A 14655-nucleotide genomic window follows, 5' to 3' on the forward strand; every position below is an offset into this window, starting at 1 on the left:
GTTTCCAGATCTTGATGCTTCTCATTGTTTCAGTTGCTTTGTCACTTCTTTTCTCGTCTCATTTGTCCAAAAATGTTGTATTTTCCAAAGTGAGCATTAAAGTGAAAGCAGTAAAGTCCTTCCCATCTGCTCCTCTGACGTCATCCTCTGTTTTATCCGCTCGTGCACGCGCTCATGCACACATCGGGTGATAATGGAGGCATTCAGAGGCGCTGAATGGGGGAGGAGGAGGAGGAGGGGGAGGAGGAGGAGGAGGAGGAGGAGCTGTAAACTGGACGTAATGTGCAGAGTTCAAGGCCGTTCACCTTCACCCACCTCACGTGTGCATGTTAAACTCACTCTGATCCTCTCTCTGCATGATTGGTTTCCTTTTTCCTCCAACTCTCATGTAAGTGAACTCACACATACAGAAAAGGACGGAGCCTTGAACTCAACACACGTCTGAGCTTCATGTGTGAAAGTGAAAGTGGGCTGTGACGGTCACTCCACATGGACGCCGCTCAGATCAATGGCCTTCCTCAGCCTTATCACACCACCACCGCTTCCACCACCACTGCTTTGGATGAAGCTCAGCTGGACGTCCTCGGACAGCGGGTGGAGAAGAACCCCCAGCCCCTTCTGCAGAGGCTGAAGGCCCAGTGTTGGTGAGTCCCAGTCCCAGATCAGACTCAGCTTTGGTGGTGTTCGATAACTGGTACATGATGAAAGGGAATAGTCCCCCAGGTCTAAGCATCTGTAGCATGAGAAAGAGAAAAGGAAAAAATATATAAAAGGTTAATAGGAAAGAAAAAAACTACTGTAAAATATCCAAAAAGATTAAAAACAAGTGGTCTCAGGCACAACAAACCCCGCCCCTCACATGTATTTCACCTATTATAAGTAAATGGGAAGATTTTTAAACATTTGAACTTTGACCTACTTGTATCTTATTTTGTCATCGATCCAGCTGATATCATCATATCAATCACCTCTATATATGTACCAAGTCTGGTGTAAATTGAAACAAAATTGATGTTTTTATAGATGTGAAATGTTGCCCATTATAAGTAAATGGAGAAAAAAAAAAATTGTAAAAAATTTGAACTTTGACCTACTTTTCCCAAAATGTAATCACATCTATTCTGGGTTACTGGTAATCTGTAAACCCAATTAGGTATGAATTCAACTAATAGTTTTGCTGCTAAAGTGTGAACAGACAAACCAAAACAATAATAGTGCCAGTCACAACAAACCCCACCCCTTGCACGTTTTGTATCTTATTTTGTCATCGATCCAGATGATGTCATCATGTCTATGTGTGCTGATGTCACATCAACTGCCTCTGTATATGTGCCAAGTTTGAAGTAAACTGAGACAAAATTGATGTTTTTATAGACATTAGAAATTTTGCCCATTATAAATAAATGGAGAAAAAAAAAAGATTAAAAAATTTATAAAAAATGTTTTTTTTTAACTTTGTCCTACTTTTCCCAAAATGTAACCACATCTATTCTGTAAACCCAATTTGGTATGAATTCAACCAATAGTTTTGCTGCTACAGACATTTGAAATTTCACCTATTATAAGTAAATGGGAATTTTTTTTTTTAAAATTCATACTAAATTTGAACTTTGACCTACTTTTCCCAAAATGTAATCAGATCTATTCTGGGTCACTGGTAATCTATAAACCCAATTAGGCATGAATTCAACCAGTAGTTTTGCAGTAACAGTGTTAACAAATAAACTGTACCAAAAACAATAGCCCTTGCCTCCCCTTTGGGGGTGGGGTAATAAAATAACTTCTTAACCCTTTATAGGACACTCACTGAAATGCTCTGAAATTCAAAATTTCAACCTTAGTGTGTTCTTGGACATCGTCACTGATAGGATCGACTTGTGGGTATTATAAACAAAAGACACTCATTCATGAATCTTCCGTTGGTCGGTCTTTATTCAAACAGCGCTGGAGACACGCAGCAAAGTTCTCATTGAATCTTTATTGTCTTTGTCCTTAAATACCTGATGACTTGGGTCTTCAAAATCCCTTGGCCTCCTTCCAGTCCATCATGTGGAACTGGATTTCATGCCTGATGACTTTACCCACATTCCTCTGGTTGAACATACCTGTGTAAAGTTTACTTCTGGCTTCTTTGTCACCTCCACTCATCATCTCACATTCAAACGAACCACCTTACAGTCATCTACCTCCTCATCGGTTGCCATAACAACAGTCTCCCTCCTCTTGTCTTTAAACATCCCAGCAGCACTTGCTAAAAAGTAAACACATGCAATAAAACAGCTGTTCTAAGGTCTGAAACTGACAGTAATCACTCATTTTCACTATTTCCAGCTTCAGTACGTCTGTAAATCTGTCTGAATCACTGTATCGTTTTATAAAAACCAACATGCTTCTGGACCTCAGTGAGGAACAGGACTGGCTCCATATTTAATGTTTGTGGAAATGACCAAAAATAGTCACTGGCCTGATAAAGGGTTAATATGTACAACGTTCCCCAGTGTGCAGGAGCAGTGCTGTCAAAGTGATGGTGGCTGTTCTTCTGCAGCAGCAGTGCAGTCTGAGGTCCCATCCTCACAGCTGAACAGTTCTGGGTTCTTTCAGGTGTTCTGGTTCCAGGTTCAAGAACCTCCTCCTGGGTTTCATCCCCATCCTGTCATGGCTGCCTCATTATTCCATCAGAGAAAATGCAGTAGGTGATGTGGTGTCTGGGGTCAGCGTTGGGATCATGCAGCTGCCACAGGGTGAGGACGCAACAACAGCAGAAGATCTGAAAACAGAACCGATAAAGAACCTGAACAACTTCACAGTTCAAGAAAACAGACCCTCATAAATGAGAGTCACAGACTGATGAACAGTGGGTTTCCTACAGTGGGGTTATATGTTCAGAAATATTATCATGTGAATATCTTCATGTCAGTATCAGCCCATAATTATCATGATCAACACCGAATCATTTTTTTTATTTCAAGATAGATAGAATAGCTTTATTTTCCCCTTTTTTAATCTTGTCCCCCCCCACTATTTCCTTCTACATATTCTCTTATTTTTCAGTTTTATCTTTTCCTGTTATTTTTCAGTTTGATATTTTTAGTTGTTTTTGTTTGTTTGTTTGTTTTATGATTTTTTTTCTGTTTTTCTATTTTTTCCTTTTTTTTTTTTTCTTTTAATCTTTTTCCTGAACAACTTTGCACACTATTGCCACTGATTATTTACAGAAAACTTTAGTTGAAGATGATAAAATAGACCTTAATAAATAAGAGTCAAATAGTAATCAGTTAAATGTTTTCTGTTATTTCTTCTTCTGTTGCTGTTTGATTGTTACCTCTGTTGTATTTTTTTTTTTTCCTTTTGGTGTTTTTTTTTTTTCCTTTGGGTGTATGTTTTATTTTGTTTTTTTTCTCCTTATTTTTTTCTTTTGGGGAATTTTTTTTTTCTTTGTTGTGTTTTTTTCTGTTGTATTTGTATTTTTTGTGTAGTTGTATTTTTTCTCTTATTTTTTGTGCATTTTTTCTGTTTTTCTCTTTTATTTTTGTGTTGTTATTTTTTCTTTTGCTGTATTTTTTTTCAGGTGTTGTGTTTTATTTTCAGGTATGGCCAATGCGATGCTGGTGGGAGTTCCTCCTGTGTACGGTCTCTACACTTCTCTCTATCCTCTCCTCATCTACTTCATCTTCGGCACCTCCAGACATCTCTCCATCGGTGATAAACTTTTTTTTTTTTTTTTTTGGTAGTTCTAAAATATTTATTTCATTTCATTTTCATTTATTTATTCATTCCAACCTAAATGATTGGAAAGGAGCAGGATGAAGAAAACTTACACCTGCCCCTTTCTTCAAACATCTGCTTACATCAGTTAGGTTACCATTACAACTATTACAGTTACTAAACTAAACTAAACAGTTTACATGATAGTCAATGCAATTACAACAAATCCAAAATCCATAAGTTAAATTATTTCATTGCGTGCTTTTATAAAGCTTCTCTATTCTTTCCTTATACAACCTCTTAAACTGAAAAATATTTGTACAGCTTTTGTCTTCCACTGCCAAAGAATGCCACATTCTGACACCCACAACAGAAATACACATTTGCTTTGCATTAGTCCTTACCCCTTGTTGTTTAAAATTAAACCTCCTTCTATGTTCTTCATCCTGTAATAGAAAACCAAATAATCTGTGTAAATTTGCAGCAGAAGTCCATTTCTTGCTCTAAACACAATCAGCAATGTCCTTAATTCAGCTAACGCTTTAAACTTAAACAATCCTGATTTAATAAACAACTCATTTGTATCTTCCCTGAAATGAACATACATGATTCTTATTGCTCTTTTTTAAATAAAAACAATGCCTTTGTGTTCCTCATATGTGTGTTGGCCCATACTTCAATAACTCAATAAGTCAACAATATCAAATTCTCATTGCTTTATAATCTAACACATATTTTTGCTTTACCCAATACAGAAGTATTTTTAGACAGTTTTTTTTTTTGTTTGTTTGTTTGTTTGTTTTTTAACATAAGTACTATGTGGCCTCCATGTTAATTTAAGATTAAAACCTGCAATAACAGACCGTGGCCACTGGGGGCAGCAGAGACAAACTGTACCGGAAGAACCACTGTGAATGGAAGATGGCGGCTCATGTTCCAGTAGCATTAGTGGAAGCTAACAGAGCTGCAGTTGGACTAACAGTTATGTTTCACCTCCTCGGGAAAGTTCACTATTCCAGCTCAGTTTTATTAATTTCGTTTGTCATTTACCGAATTATGTCTATATATGTACTGTGGCGTCATACTTCGACCAAAAAAGCCTAATCATTTGGCTAATGCTAACTGCTAACGTTAGCTAGTTAAAGTTTGACATTGACCAGGTAAACACTGAATATTTGTCATTCTTACCAGATAAAATATCCTTTTTTCACTTTGTAATATATTATATATTGCATATTTTTGTATTCTTTTCAAAAATCATGTACCCTTTTGCTCTTAATGTTTCTGAAAATACTTGTTTTGCTTGTTAATAGGTAGCTTAAGTTAACTACACTTGTTTCTCATTTTAAAAATTGTATCATTTTATAGTTTTGTAGGTTTTCTGTTCTGTTGCAAACTATGCTTGCTCTACAAATGTGTTTAATCTCAGTGAAGTTCTGCTGAAGAACACCTAAATAGACGTATAGACTGTGTGTGTGCTTGTGTGTGACAGGTTCCTTTGCTGTCCTGGCCATTATGATCGGATCTGTCACAGCTAATGTGGAGTCCAGTATCTCTGAAGCAGGAGGCAGTCAGGCAGATGTCCAAGCAGCCAAAGTGGATGTAGTGGTGCAACTCACCTTCCTCTGTGGCCTCATGCAGGTAATTATACAATTCAGATTAAAATAACAGTCTACTGTTACCTGTGTGCAGCTGATTCTTGCACTGGAACCCCTGGAAAATAACAAGAAGGAGACAGTCACGTTTGTTTGAACAACTTCAGACCACATTATTAACTCAAACACTGAATGACTGATATGTATTGAGAAGCATATCAGCCGATTAAATCAGCTGTCAGCTCTTTACAGCACCAAACTGTCGTCATTACATACTGACATCAGTTCTCTCCTTCTGATTTGCCAGCATGATTTTACAGGGATCCTGCTCATAGATACAGAATAAGTATTATTTTGCATTCACTGCAGATTGTTTCAAAGTTTAGTCAAATCATTGCACAAAACAGGGCGTTCATGACTAAAATGCCATTGTGTCAATCATTAGACAAGAAGTTTCATTTTGTCCAGATTTATTGGTTGAATTTAACATTTAAACAAAGGAAAAATGAACAAAAATGTAAAACTGTTCTGCACCATTTTGTACAGACACATCAATCACACATCCATCATTTGGAATAACACGACCATACCATGACCTCATGTGTGGATATGAAAGCTGGTTGAAATGGTCGGCTCGTCAGTGTACTCAAGAAGGGGTTTAAACATTTCTATAAAAATTGCCAGTGTTTGAGTGGATCAAGAGGACTGTGCCACATTATTATCCTGTGCCACCCAGTGATTCAAGGGTCTTTATGGGAGGTGCACTTAACTATATTTAACTATAGTTTTCATAATACAAGAGGTTAAGACATTGAACAGTTTTCTGTTACGTTTGATTAGAGTGCACACACTGGAAACACAGAGAACGGATACTAAACCAAGGTCAAGCTCAATCCTTCAAATATTTTGCATTTTGAGGAGAACCCGATCCTGAGTATTTGAGCAATTTAGTGCATGTCCAGAGATGGAGTGTGAATCTACTGATATTAATTCTACACTTATGCAGCACACGGCAATTTGGAACCAATTTTTTGAAGTATTTTAAGTTGTAATGCTCAGGATTGATTGCCTCTAGTTTGTTTGTTTTTGCATCGTTCCAAATGTTCCCCCACATTCAATGTGTAACCTCGACACCCACATCCCTCTTCCAGGCCTTTCCTAGCTCGCAGAAGTAAAGTTAAAAAGCCTCGCTCTGCAAAACAAACACAATAACAATAAAACCAACTGCTATATTATTATTTCTGTTGTAAAACCGTCTGGAAGATATTCACAAATTTATATAAAAAATACACAAGGGTTTTTAATTAAAGCTGGAAAACTAATTAAATTATAAAAGCAGCAGAGCGTTGGATGGTATCTTGTTCCTTAATGAGTCTTCTAAATGGCCTGAAGTGTGTGTATGTGTGTGTTTGTGCTCAGCTGGTGCTGTATGTGCTGCGTGGAGGCGGTGTGTGTCGCTGGCTGTCTGATCCGGTCATCAGAGGCTATACCACTGCAGCAGGACTGCATGTGATCGCCCTGCAGCTGCCTCTGATGACGGGGATACCTGCTCAAAGACACCGAGGGCTGCTGGCTTCAGCTTGGGTCAGGTCACACACACACACACACACACACACACACACACACACACACACACACACATATATATATATATATATATATATATATATCCACAGTTCGTTAAAAAGCTCAGAAAGTGTCCTCGGGCGTCACTTTGAAGTCTGCCTAGTTCATCGAGGACTGAGATGAGGAAAAGGAAATGAAGTGCTGACCTGTTGCACTCTTAAGCCTCTGATCTTCTGATCCTTTCAACTCAGTAGGTTTTCTATTTGAAGACTAAGTTTCTAAGATTTCTGCACTATCACTTTTTGAGAGAGTTACAGATGCTATGTTGTAAAGTTGTATGAAAATAGAATTTGTATGTGTAGAGTTAGTGTAGTTTATAACAGGGCTGTCAAACTGACTTTAGTTTTGGTTCCACATTCAGACCAATATGATGTAAGGGAGGTCAGACCAGTCACATAACAGAATAACCTATAAATAGTGACATCTCCAAACTTTTCTCAATGTTTTAGGGTGAAAAAAGATACAAAATGAAATTAGAAATTACAAAATGACATCATGAAAATGTTTATATCTACACAGTCTCCTTTAAAAAATGCGAATAACATGAACAGCCACAAACTACCTGAACTTTCTTAAGAAAAATAAGTGCAATTTTTCTATATATTCTGCCTCATTTTATCTTTTCCATATGTTCATTTTAACTTACAGATCACAGTGGGTCTACAAATACAGACAACATTCAATAACAGGCAGAATATTGGTACAATTACACTGATTTTTCTTAAGACATTTCATGTTGTTCATATTGGTTCAGGTTTTTCACATTTTTTGTGAAAGGATAGTTTGTAAATGTAAATATTTAAATGTAATTGTACTTTTTTTTAAAATAATAAAACAGTGAAAGATTTGGAGTTCTCATTGATTATAGGTTGTTATGATAGTTTTTTACTGGTTCTGATCCACTTTCGATCATATTTATCTGAATTTAACATCACTGGTTCTTAATGTCTTCAGTGTAATTTTTGTATTTCACAAATTCATCCAATGGACTGGATTGGACCCATTGGCAGGCTGGTTTTGACACCTGTGCTTTAGAACCTGTCATTGATTTGTATTCTTATTTAGCCCCTTGTCTTTGTCTTTTGAGTTCAGTTTAGTTTATAAATGCATTAGAAGCTTTAATTTTACTTTGGCAAATATACAAGTTCTTTTTAAATGTTTATGTGCTTCAGTGACAGATTTTATCAGAAAAGTCCTGATTTGTAGAGTCACAGAAAGGTTGGATGGAAGAACATCAAGTATGATTGACAAAACTGTTTTGAAAGGTCCTGTATTTGACAAACATATTATTACTGAGGGAAAATGAAACCTGTTACATTTACCTGCAGCTCTATTTCATTTCAATTTGTGTTGTACTTGTCAAGTTAGTGGTTTTCATTGTGTTTTCTGCCTTTACTTCAGTTAACATGTTTATTTTTTCACTCCTAGTTTTAGTTTCAGTCTCAGTTTTCATAAACTCTAATAACCCAGCTGATGTTTTCCCTCCTCTGTTAGAAATGTGCTGTCAGGGAAAGTTTCAGACTCTGGGGGTTTCATTGCCCTGAGTTCATCCTTCCAGGCAAACTGTCTCTCAACTCCTGTCAAAACACACTTTCTCTTGGCAAAGAAGTGACTTTTTTGTGCCAGAACTGCTGCTGTGTGTTAGTGGAAACCTCAGGCTTGAGTTTTGGCTCCACCTGAGGTAAAAGCCCAGTTTGGAATCAGCCAGGATGCACACAGCAGAGGTCACAATTACCACAAGAAATGTCAAATGATTTATTTGCAGTGTAAAGTTGAAGGAATCAGGCAGTTATTTGTGGTTTTAAAGCTGCAGTATGTAGGAATTATGTTCTAAGTAATTGTAAAATGGCCTTGACTGTCACCAGACATTAAGGAATCATGTTCATTTCAAATACTGATCTCACTGACAGTAGTAGTCCAGCCACAATATTTGCATTTGAAAAGCTCAGTGTCAGCCCCGAAATGATATTTATGTTGACATTGTGCGTTTTGGTCTGATGCCCCGCCCATCACCTGTCTGCTAATCAGAGTCAGAAGCCTTTCAGCTCCAGGTTGCCAGTTCCCAGTGGGCTGCAGCTGGAACATTTCTGATCATAAATGTCTGACATTATTAAACCTAAAAGGACTCTTATTATTCCCAAATACATCGTGACAAAGTGAGAAATAAATCAAGGAGATGTATAGGAGATGATTTAGAAACATGGAGACGGCTGAAAGAGGAGAAGGATTTGAAGACCGACGCTGGCCCTGCCTTAGTCTGACCACCGGTAAGAGCCACTGAGAGCCGGGGTCGCAGCCTCTTCACCCGGTCCCTTCTCCTGGGGCCAGGCAGCAGCCTCTTCTCCTGGCCCCAGTGAAGAGACTGCCGGTCCGGGACTGGTGGACAGACCGGGTACCGGTGGAGGACTTGTCTCTTGCCATGGTAGCTCCTTGTAGTTCAGTGTTTTGTGTGGAAGTGACCTGTTTATGTAGTGGTGTGTAATCCGAATGGGGGTGGGGGGTGGGGACTCTGTAGCTCGGCGTCCGTGGTTCGGTTGGGTGGGGCGGGGGGCGTTAGTTCGGCGTCCGTGGTTCGGTGGTGGTGGGGGGTTAGAGCAATCGTGCGGCTTGTAGTAAAAGTGAAACCTAAGGCTCATTTCCCTTTTCTCTATCTCCTGAATCTTTGCAAACTTTCATTTGAGTGTGCAGGATGTTTGTTCTGGCCTGTTATATATTAGACTTATGTAGAATAAGTCTGGTGATGATTTTTTTGTATGAAATTTATGGTGTGGTGGCAAGGATTAGTGGAAACGCTAGTAGTAGACGCTCATGCGGGATCTGGCAACCCCTAGCCTGGGGGGAGGAGGAGAGGATACCACGTTCTACAGTACCATACAGAATGTGATTGCAGTACCAGTTTTGGCCACAGTCCTACATACTGCAGCTTTAAATCATTATTTATAAATAAAAGATTAAAAAAAAAACCTGATGATAAAAATTCAATGATGATGATAAAAATTTTACTTGATTAAAATAACAGATAAATTTTAACCATAAACCAAACCAACGTAACCATGTTAATAAGTAAAAATCCGACTAAGACAGATGAATAGTAACCCTTTAGGTGCCAAAGTCTTTTTTTTTTAATATTCAGTTTTGATAACAAGATTTCAGAAAGCTGTTTCATTCAGCTCTGATGCTTGTCACGAGACTGCGACTCTGGTGTTTAAAGGGTTAAGGTTGGATCAGTAGCAGGTGTTTTCTGTCCTCTCTGACCTCAGACACCTTTATCACACCTTTATCTCTGCCTTTAGAACAGTTTCTCGTGTGTCGTCTCTCAGACTCTGAAGGATGTTCTGTGCGGCGTGACCGACGCTATACCAGGAGCCCTGTCAGTCTCTGCGGTTGCCATGGCGATACTCATCGGAGGCAAGATGCTGAATGAGCGCTTTAAGAACAAGCTGCCAGTCGCCATACCATGGGAACTTATACTGGTGAAGAAAACAAACACACACACACAATCAGTCGACTCATGGCCATAAGATTCATCCAGATGGACGGATGCCACAGTCATGATGACTCAGAATTATATAAAAATGTGTTTTTATCTCCAAAACCACAAATCTGTGCACCTGGACACAGATTAGATGTCATCCTGTCCTCCCATTGTGTTTTTAATCTAATTTTACTGTAATTAAAACCTCTGTCGGTACTCTTTGAACTACTCAGATTCATGGTAGATTGATGATCTAATGAGAATAAATAGAATCTACATAGAATCGACCTGCTTATTGTGACTCTGAGGTAGAATTAGGTATCACCACTGACCTTCAGACTGATACGGTCCCAGCTGAATTAGAATGAAACGTGATTAACATAGATTAAAAATGAATAATATTTAATTGTGATTAATTGAAATGAATCCACAGCAACCCTGTAATTAATCTGATTAAACATTTTAATCATTTGGCAGCACTTATTGGAATATGAACAAATAACATCTTCAATATGATTTCCGTCATTTATGATACAAAGGATGATGTGCTTTGCAAGATTCACGTGAAGTCGATTCAGTAACTCCACATTGTCGATTTTAGCCCATTCACTTTGTATGTGCCCAATCAAGTGTGTTCCATCTGTGATTTTCATTAGATTCATTCATTAAATCTATCTGTGATCTTTTTATATGACCATCCTTTACGTCCTCTGAGAAATGCCAGTTGAAATCTTTCTTCCTTCGACAAAAACATATTCAATCTGTGGATAAAAATAAAGTTAATGAGACTTTAGGGACACCCTGTACAAGTCAGTTTATAAATATATATATGTATATATATATATATATATATATATATATATATATATATATATATATATATATATACACACACACATATGTGTGTGTGTGTGTGTGTGTATTTATTGTCAGATTACAGTGGGACTCTAAATCATATATAATACATTGGGTTGTTGACATGCTCATGTTCATGCTGTACACCTGTTCCTCATCCATGTGAGTTTATGTAACGGTCACATCAGCTCTGGCAGGATCCAGTATCTGCTCTGACTCCATCATTATGATCATGTGCATGTGCTGTTTCCATGTGCATGTGTACGCACAGACTGACAGATCTGACATTTAGCTGACAGTAAAAACTGGCCATTGTTCTTTTCCAATCTGGACGTTTTGTGCAGAAAATGTCACGTCCATTGTTTGTCCCCCACAGATTGTCCTGGCCACCATCCTGTCAGTGCAGATGGATCTGGAAGGACAGCACCGAGTCCAGGTGGTGGGACACATACCCAGTGGGTCAGTAGAACTGGGTTATGGTTTGTGTTTGTCATTCACTTGGAGCATTTTTACACTATTGTCTTGATTATTACTCTGCTTCAAAGCTCTGAGAACATAAATATATATATATATAAATATAAATATATATATATATATATATATATATATATATATATATATATATACACACACATATATATACACACACATATATAAATATATATATATATATATATATATATATATATATATATATATATATATATATACACACACATATATATATACAGGGTGGGGAAGCAAAATTTACAATGAACATTTAGTTGTTTTTTCTCAGCAGACACTACGTCAATTGTTTTGAAACCAAACATATACTGATGTCAAAATCATACCTAACACTATTATCCATACCTTTTCAGAAACTTTTGCCCATATGAGTAATCAGGAAAGCAAACGTCAAAGAGTGTGTGATTTGCTGAATGCACTCGTCACACCAAAGAAGATTTCAAAAATAGTTGGAGTGTCCATAAAGACTGTTTATAATGGAAAGAAGAGAATGACTATGAGCAAAAACTATTACCAGAAAGTCTGGAAGATACTATTAAAGAAGAATGGGAGAAGTTGTCATCCCAATATGACTTTCAATAAACTAATTGGTTATACACTGTCTTTCAATCCCTGCCTCAAAATATTGTAAATTTTGCTTCCCCACCCTGTATATGTGTGTGTGTGTTTGTGTGTGTGTGTGTGTGTGTGTGTGTGTGTGTATGTATATATATATATATATATATATATATATATATATATATATATATATATATATTTTTTTTTTTTTTTTTTTTTTTTTTTTTTTTACTTTTTTACACTAAAGCAAAGTCAAATTTTGTAGTTATTATTTATAGGTTATTAAGAGAGTATTTTACTGGTTCTGACCCACTTTAGATCATATTGGTCTGAATGTGGAACCTGAACTAAAATATTTTTTAACATCAGCGATTGTTAATATCTTCAGTGTAATTTTGGCATAAATTCATCCCATGGGCCAGATCAGACCCTTTGGCAGGCCGGTTTTGGCCCATGGGCCGTATGTTTGACACCCCTGATGTATGAGTCGATTGAAGTCACTGACACATTTGGAGACAGATGCATGTGCTGGTGTTGTACCAGACGTAAACCTTCAAACAAATCAACTAATTGTTTATCAGTGGATTTAAGCCATAATAAGTAACACAGAGGAGATAAAATGTCTCTAAGGTTCCGTTCACACAGCAGGTCTTAATGCACAATTCAGATTTTTTTGGTGAAATCTGATTTTTTTGTGTGTGCTGGTTCATAGTCCACATTAAATGCGACTTCTATCAGTTTTGAGTCTGAACTGAATGTGACCCTGAAGTGACCCACATGCACAAAAGAGGTCCTGATGGAATACGTGACCACACAGACACACACTGTGTTTATGGAAGTAACACTCTGGAAACGCAGAACTGTGATGTTTGTCACATTTCAATGACGTAATCAATCTGATAAATGCGACCTGGCCGTTCAGACTGAAGTCACATTGGAAAATATCAGGTATATATCAGATTTAGGACCACGTATGAAAGTGGTCTGGGTCAGATTCAGGACCACATATGAAAGTGGTCTGGGTCAGATTAGTGCAGTTCAAACTGTCTTTAACAGAGCAGATACAGGTCACATATGGACAAAAAAATCAGATTTGGGCCACATTTACGTTCAGTCTGAACGGAGCCTAAGTCTGCAGTGTTTCTACTCACAGTACACAGATGTATCTAAATCCAGCCCTCATTATCCTCATTATTTTCTGTTTTCTTTGTGTCCATCTAACCTCCATCTCACCTCTTATTTTCATCCTGCAGTTCATCATCATCATCAGAAATACTGTCGAGGTTTATTGTGTTATCTGTAATAGCTCCATCAGAATGCATAATCTGTGTATGATTTCACTGGATGACTCACACCAACCGGCTCAGGCTTCTTTATGGTGTGACATGTTGCATCTCTGTCCTTTGAGTCATAGGGTTGGCTAACGGGTCGTCTTCCTCCACAGCCTGTCGTCCCCCGTCCTTCCCTCTCTGTCTCGGATCACAGAGCTGTCAGTTCCGGCTCTGTCGGTGGCTTTGGTCGGATTCAGCTTCCTCTCAGCTATGGGATCAGTGTTTGCACACAAGCATGGGTACCGCGTGGACTCCAGTCAGGTACATTCACTGCACAGTTTGTCTTTTTACCTGAGGACCAATGTGGATGAACTCGGTTCATCACAGGGGGGTCAAACTCATGTTAGGTCAGGGTCCACATACAGTCCAGTTGGCTCTCCAGTGGGTCAGACCAGTAAAATAATAACAGAATAATGTATAAATAATGACAACTACAAATGTTTCTGTCTTTTAGTGCAAAAAAAACCCCATTAAATTATGAAGATATTTACATTTACAAAGTATACAAACAAAAAAGATATAAATAACCTGAAAAAACTGAAATTTCTTCAGAAGTGCAATTTTTATAACTGTTAAGACTAAACTTATCATTCATACATGTGTGTTATAAAGTACAGATCACAGTGGATCTACAGACACAGAACATTTAATAACAGCCAGAATATTGGTACAATTGCATTTAATTTTCTTTAGACATTTGAGGTTGGTCATATTTGTCAGATTATTCACATTTTACTGTAAAAGGACAGTTTGTAAATGTAAATTTATTAATTATTGAATGTTATTTTTTTCACTAAAACACTATTATATGATGTGAAATCTTTTAAATGTGCTGTTGTGAAAGGGTTTTGAAATTATTTCATAACGATCAACTTTATTTCAAACTTACTTCACTGTCGGATGGAAGCCTCGTAAATCCATTTTTGGTCTTTTTAAACATTTTCATGTAATTTTACCTTTTTACACTAAAAAAAGGACGAAATTTGTAGCTGTCATTATTTGT

The 14655-nt window shown here is 37.4% G+C and overlaps 1 protein-coding gene across 1 annotated transcript in view; it reads left to right on the plus strand.

The window, feature by feature from the left end:
- Positions 1 to 338: 338 nt before the first annotated feature.
- Positions 339 to 14655, plus strand: part of slc26a6.1 (solute carrier family 26 member 6, tandem duplicate 1) — a 46620-nt gene continuing 32303 nt past the window's right edge. The window contains exons 1-8 of the mRNA XM_030138002.1: positions 339 to 644; positions 2602 to 2741; positions 3589 to 3699; positions 5198 to 5346; positions 6720 to 6884; positions 10247 to 10399; positions 11633 to 11715; positions 13766 to 13913. Of these exons, the coding sequence (XP_029993862.1) occupies positions 490 to 644; positions 2602 to 2741; positions 3589 to 3699; positions 5198 to 5346; positions 6720 to 6884; positions 10247 to 10399; positions 11633 to 11715; positions 13766 to 13913 (1104 nt within the window). The 5' untranslated portion in view covers positions 339 to 489. The remainder of the gene's footprint in view (positions 645 to 2601; positions 2742 to 3588; positions 3700 to 5197; positions 5347 to 6719; positions 6885 to 10246; positions 10400 to 11632; positions 11716 to 13765; positions 13914 to 14655) is intronic.

The sequence above is a fragment of the Sphaeramia orbicularis genome, chromosome 7 (genome assembly GCF_902148855.1).
Source record: "Sphaeramia orbicularis chromosome 7, fSphaOr1.1, whole genome shotgun sequence".
NCBI classification, from domain to species: domain Eukaryota; kingdom Metazoa; phylum Chordata; class Actinopteri; order Kurtiformes; family Apogonidae; genus Sphaeramia; species Sphaeramia orbicularis.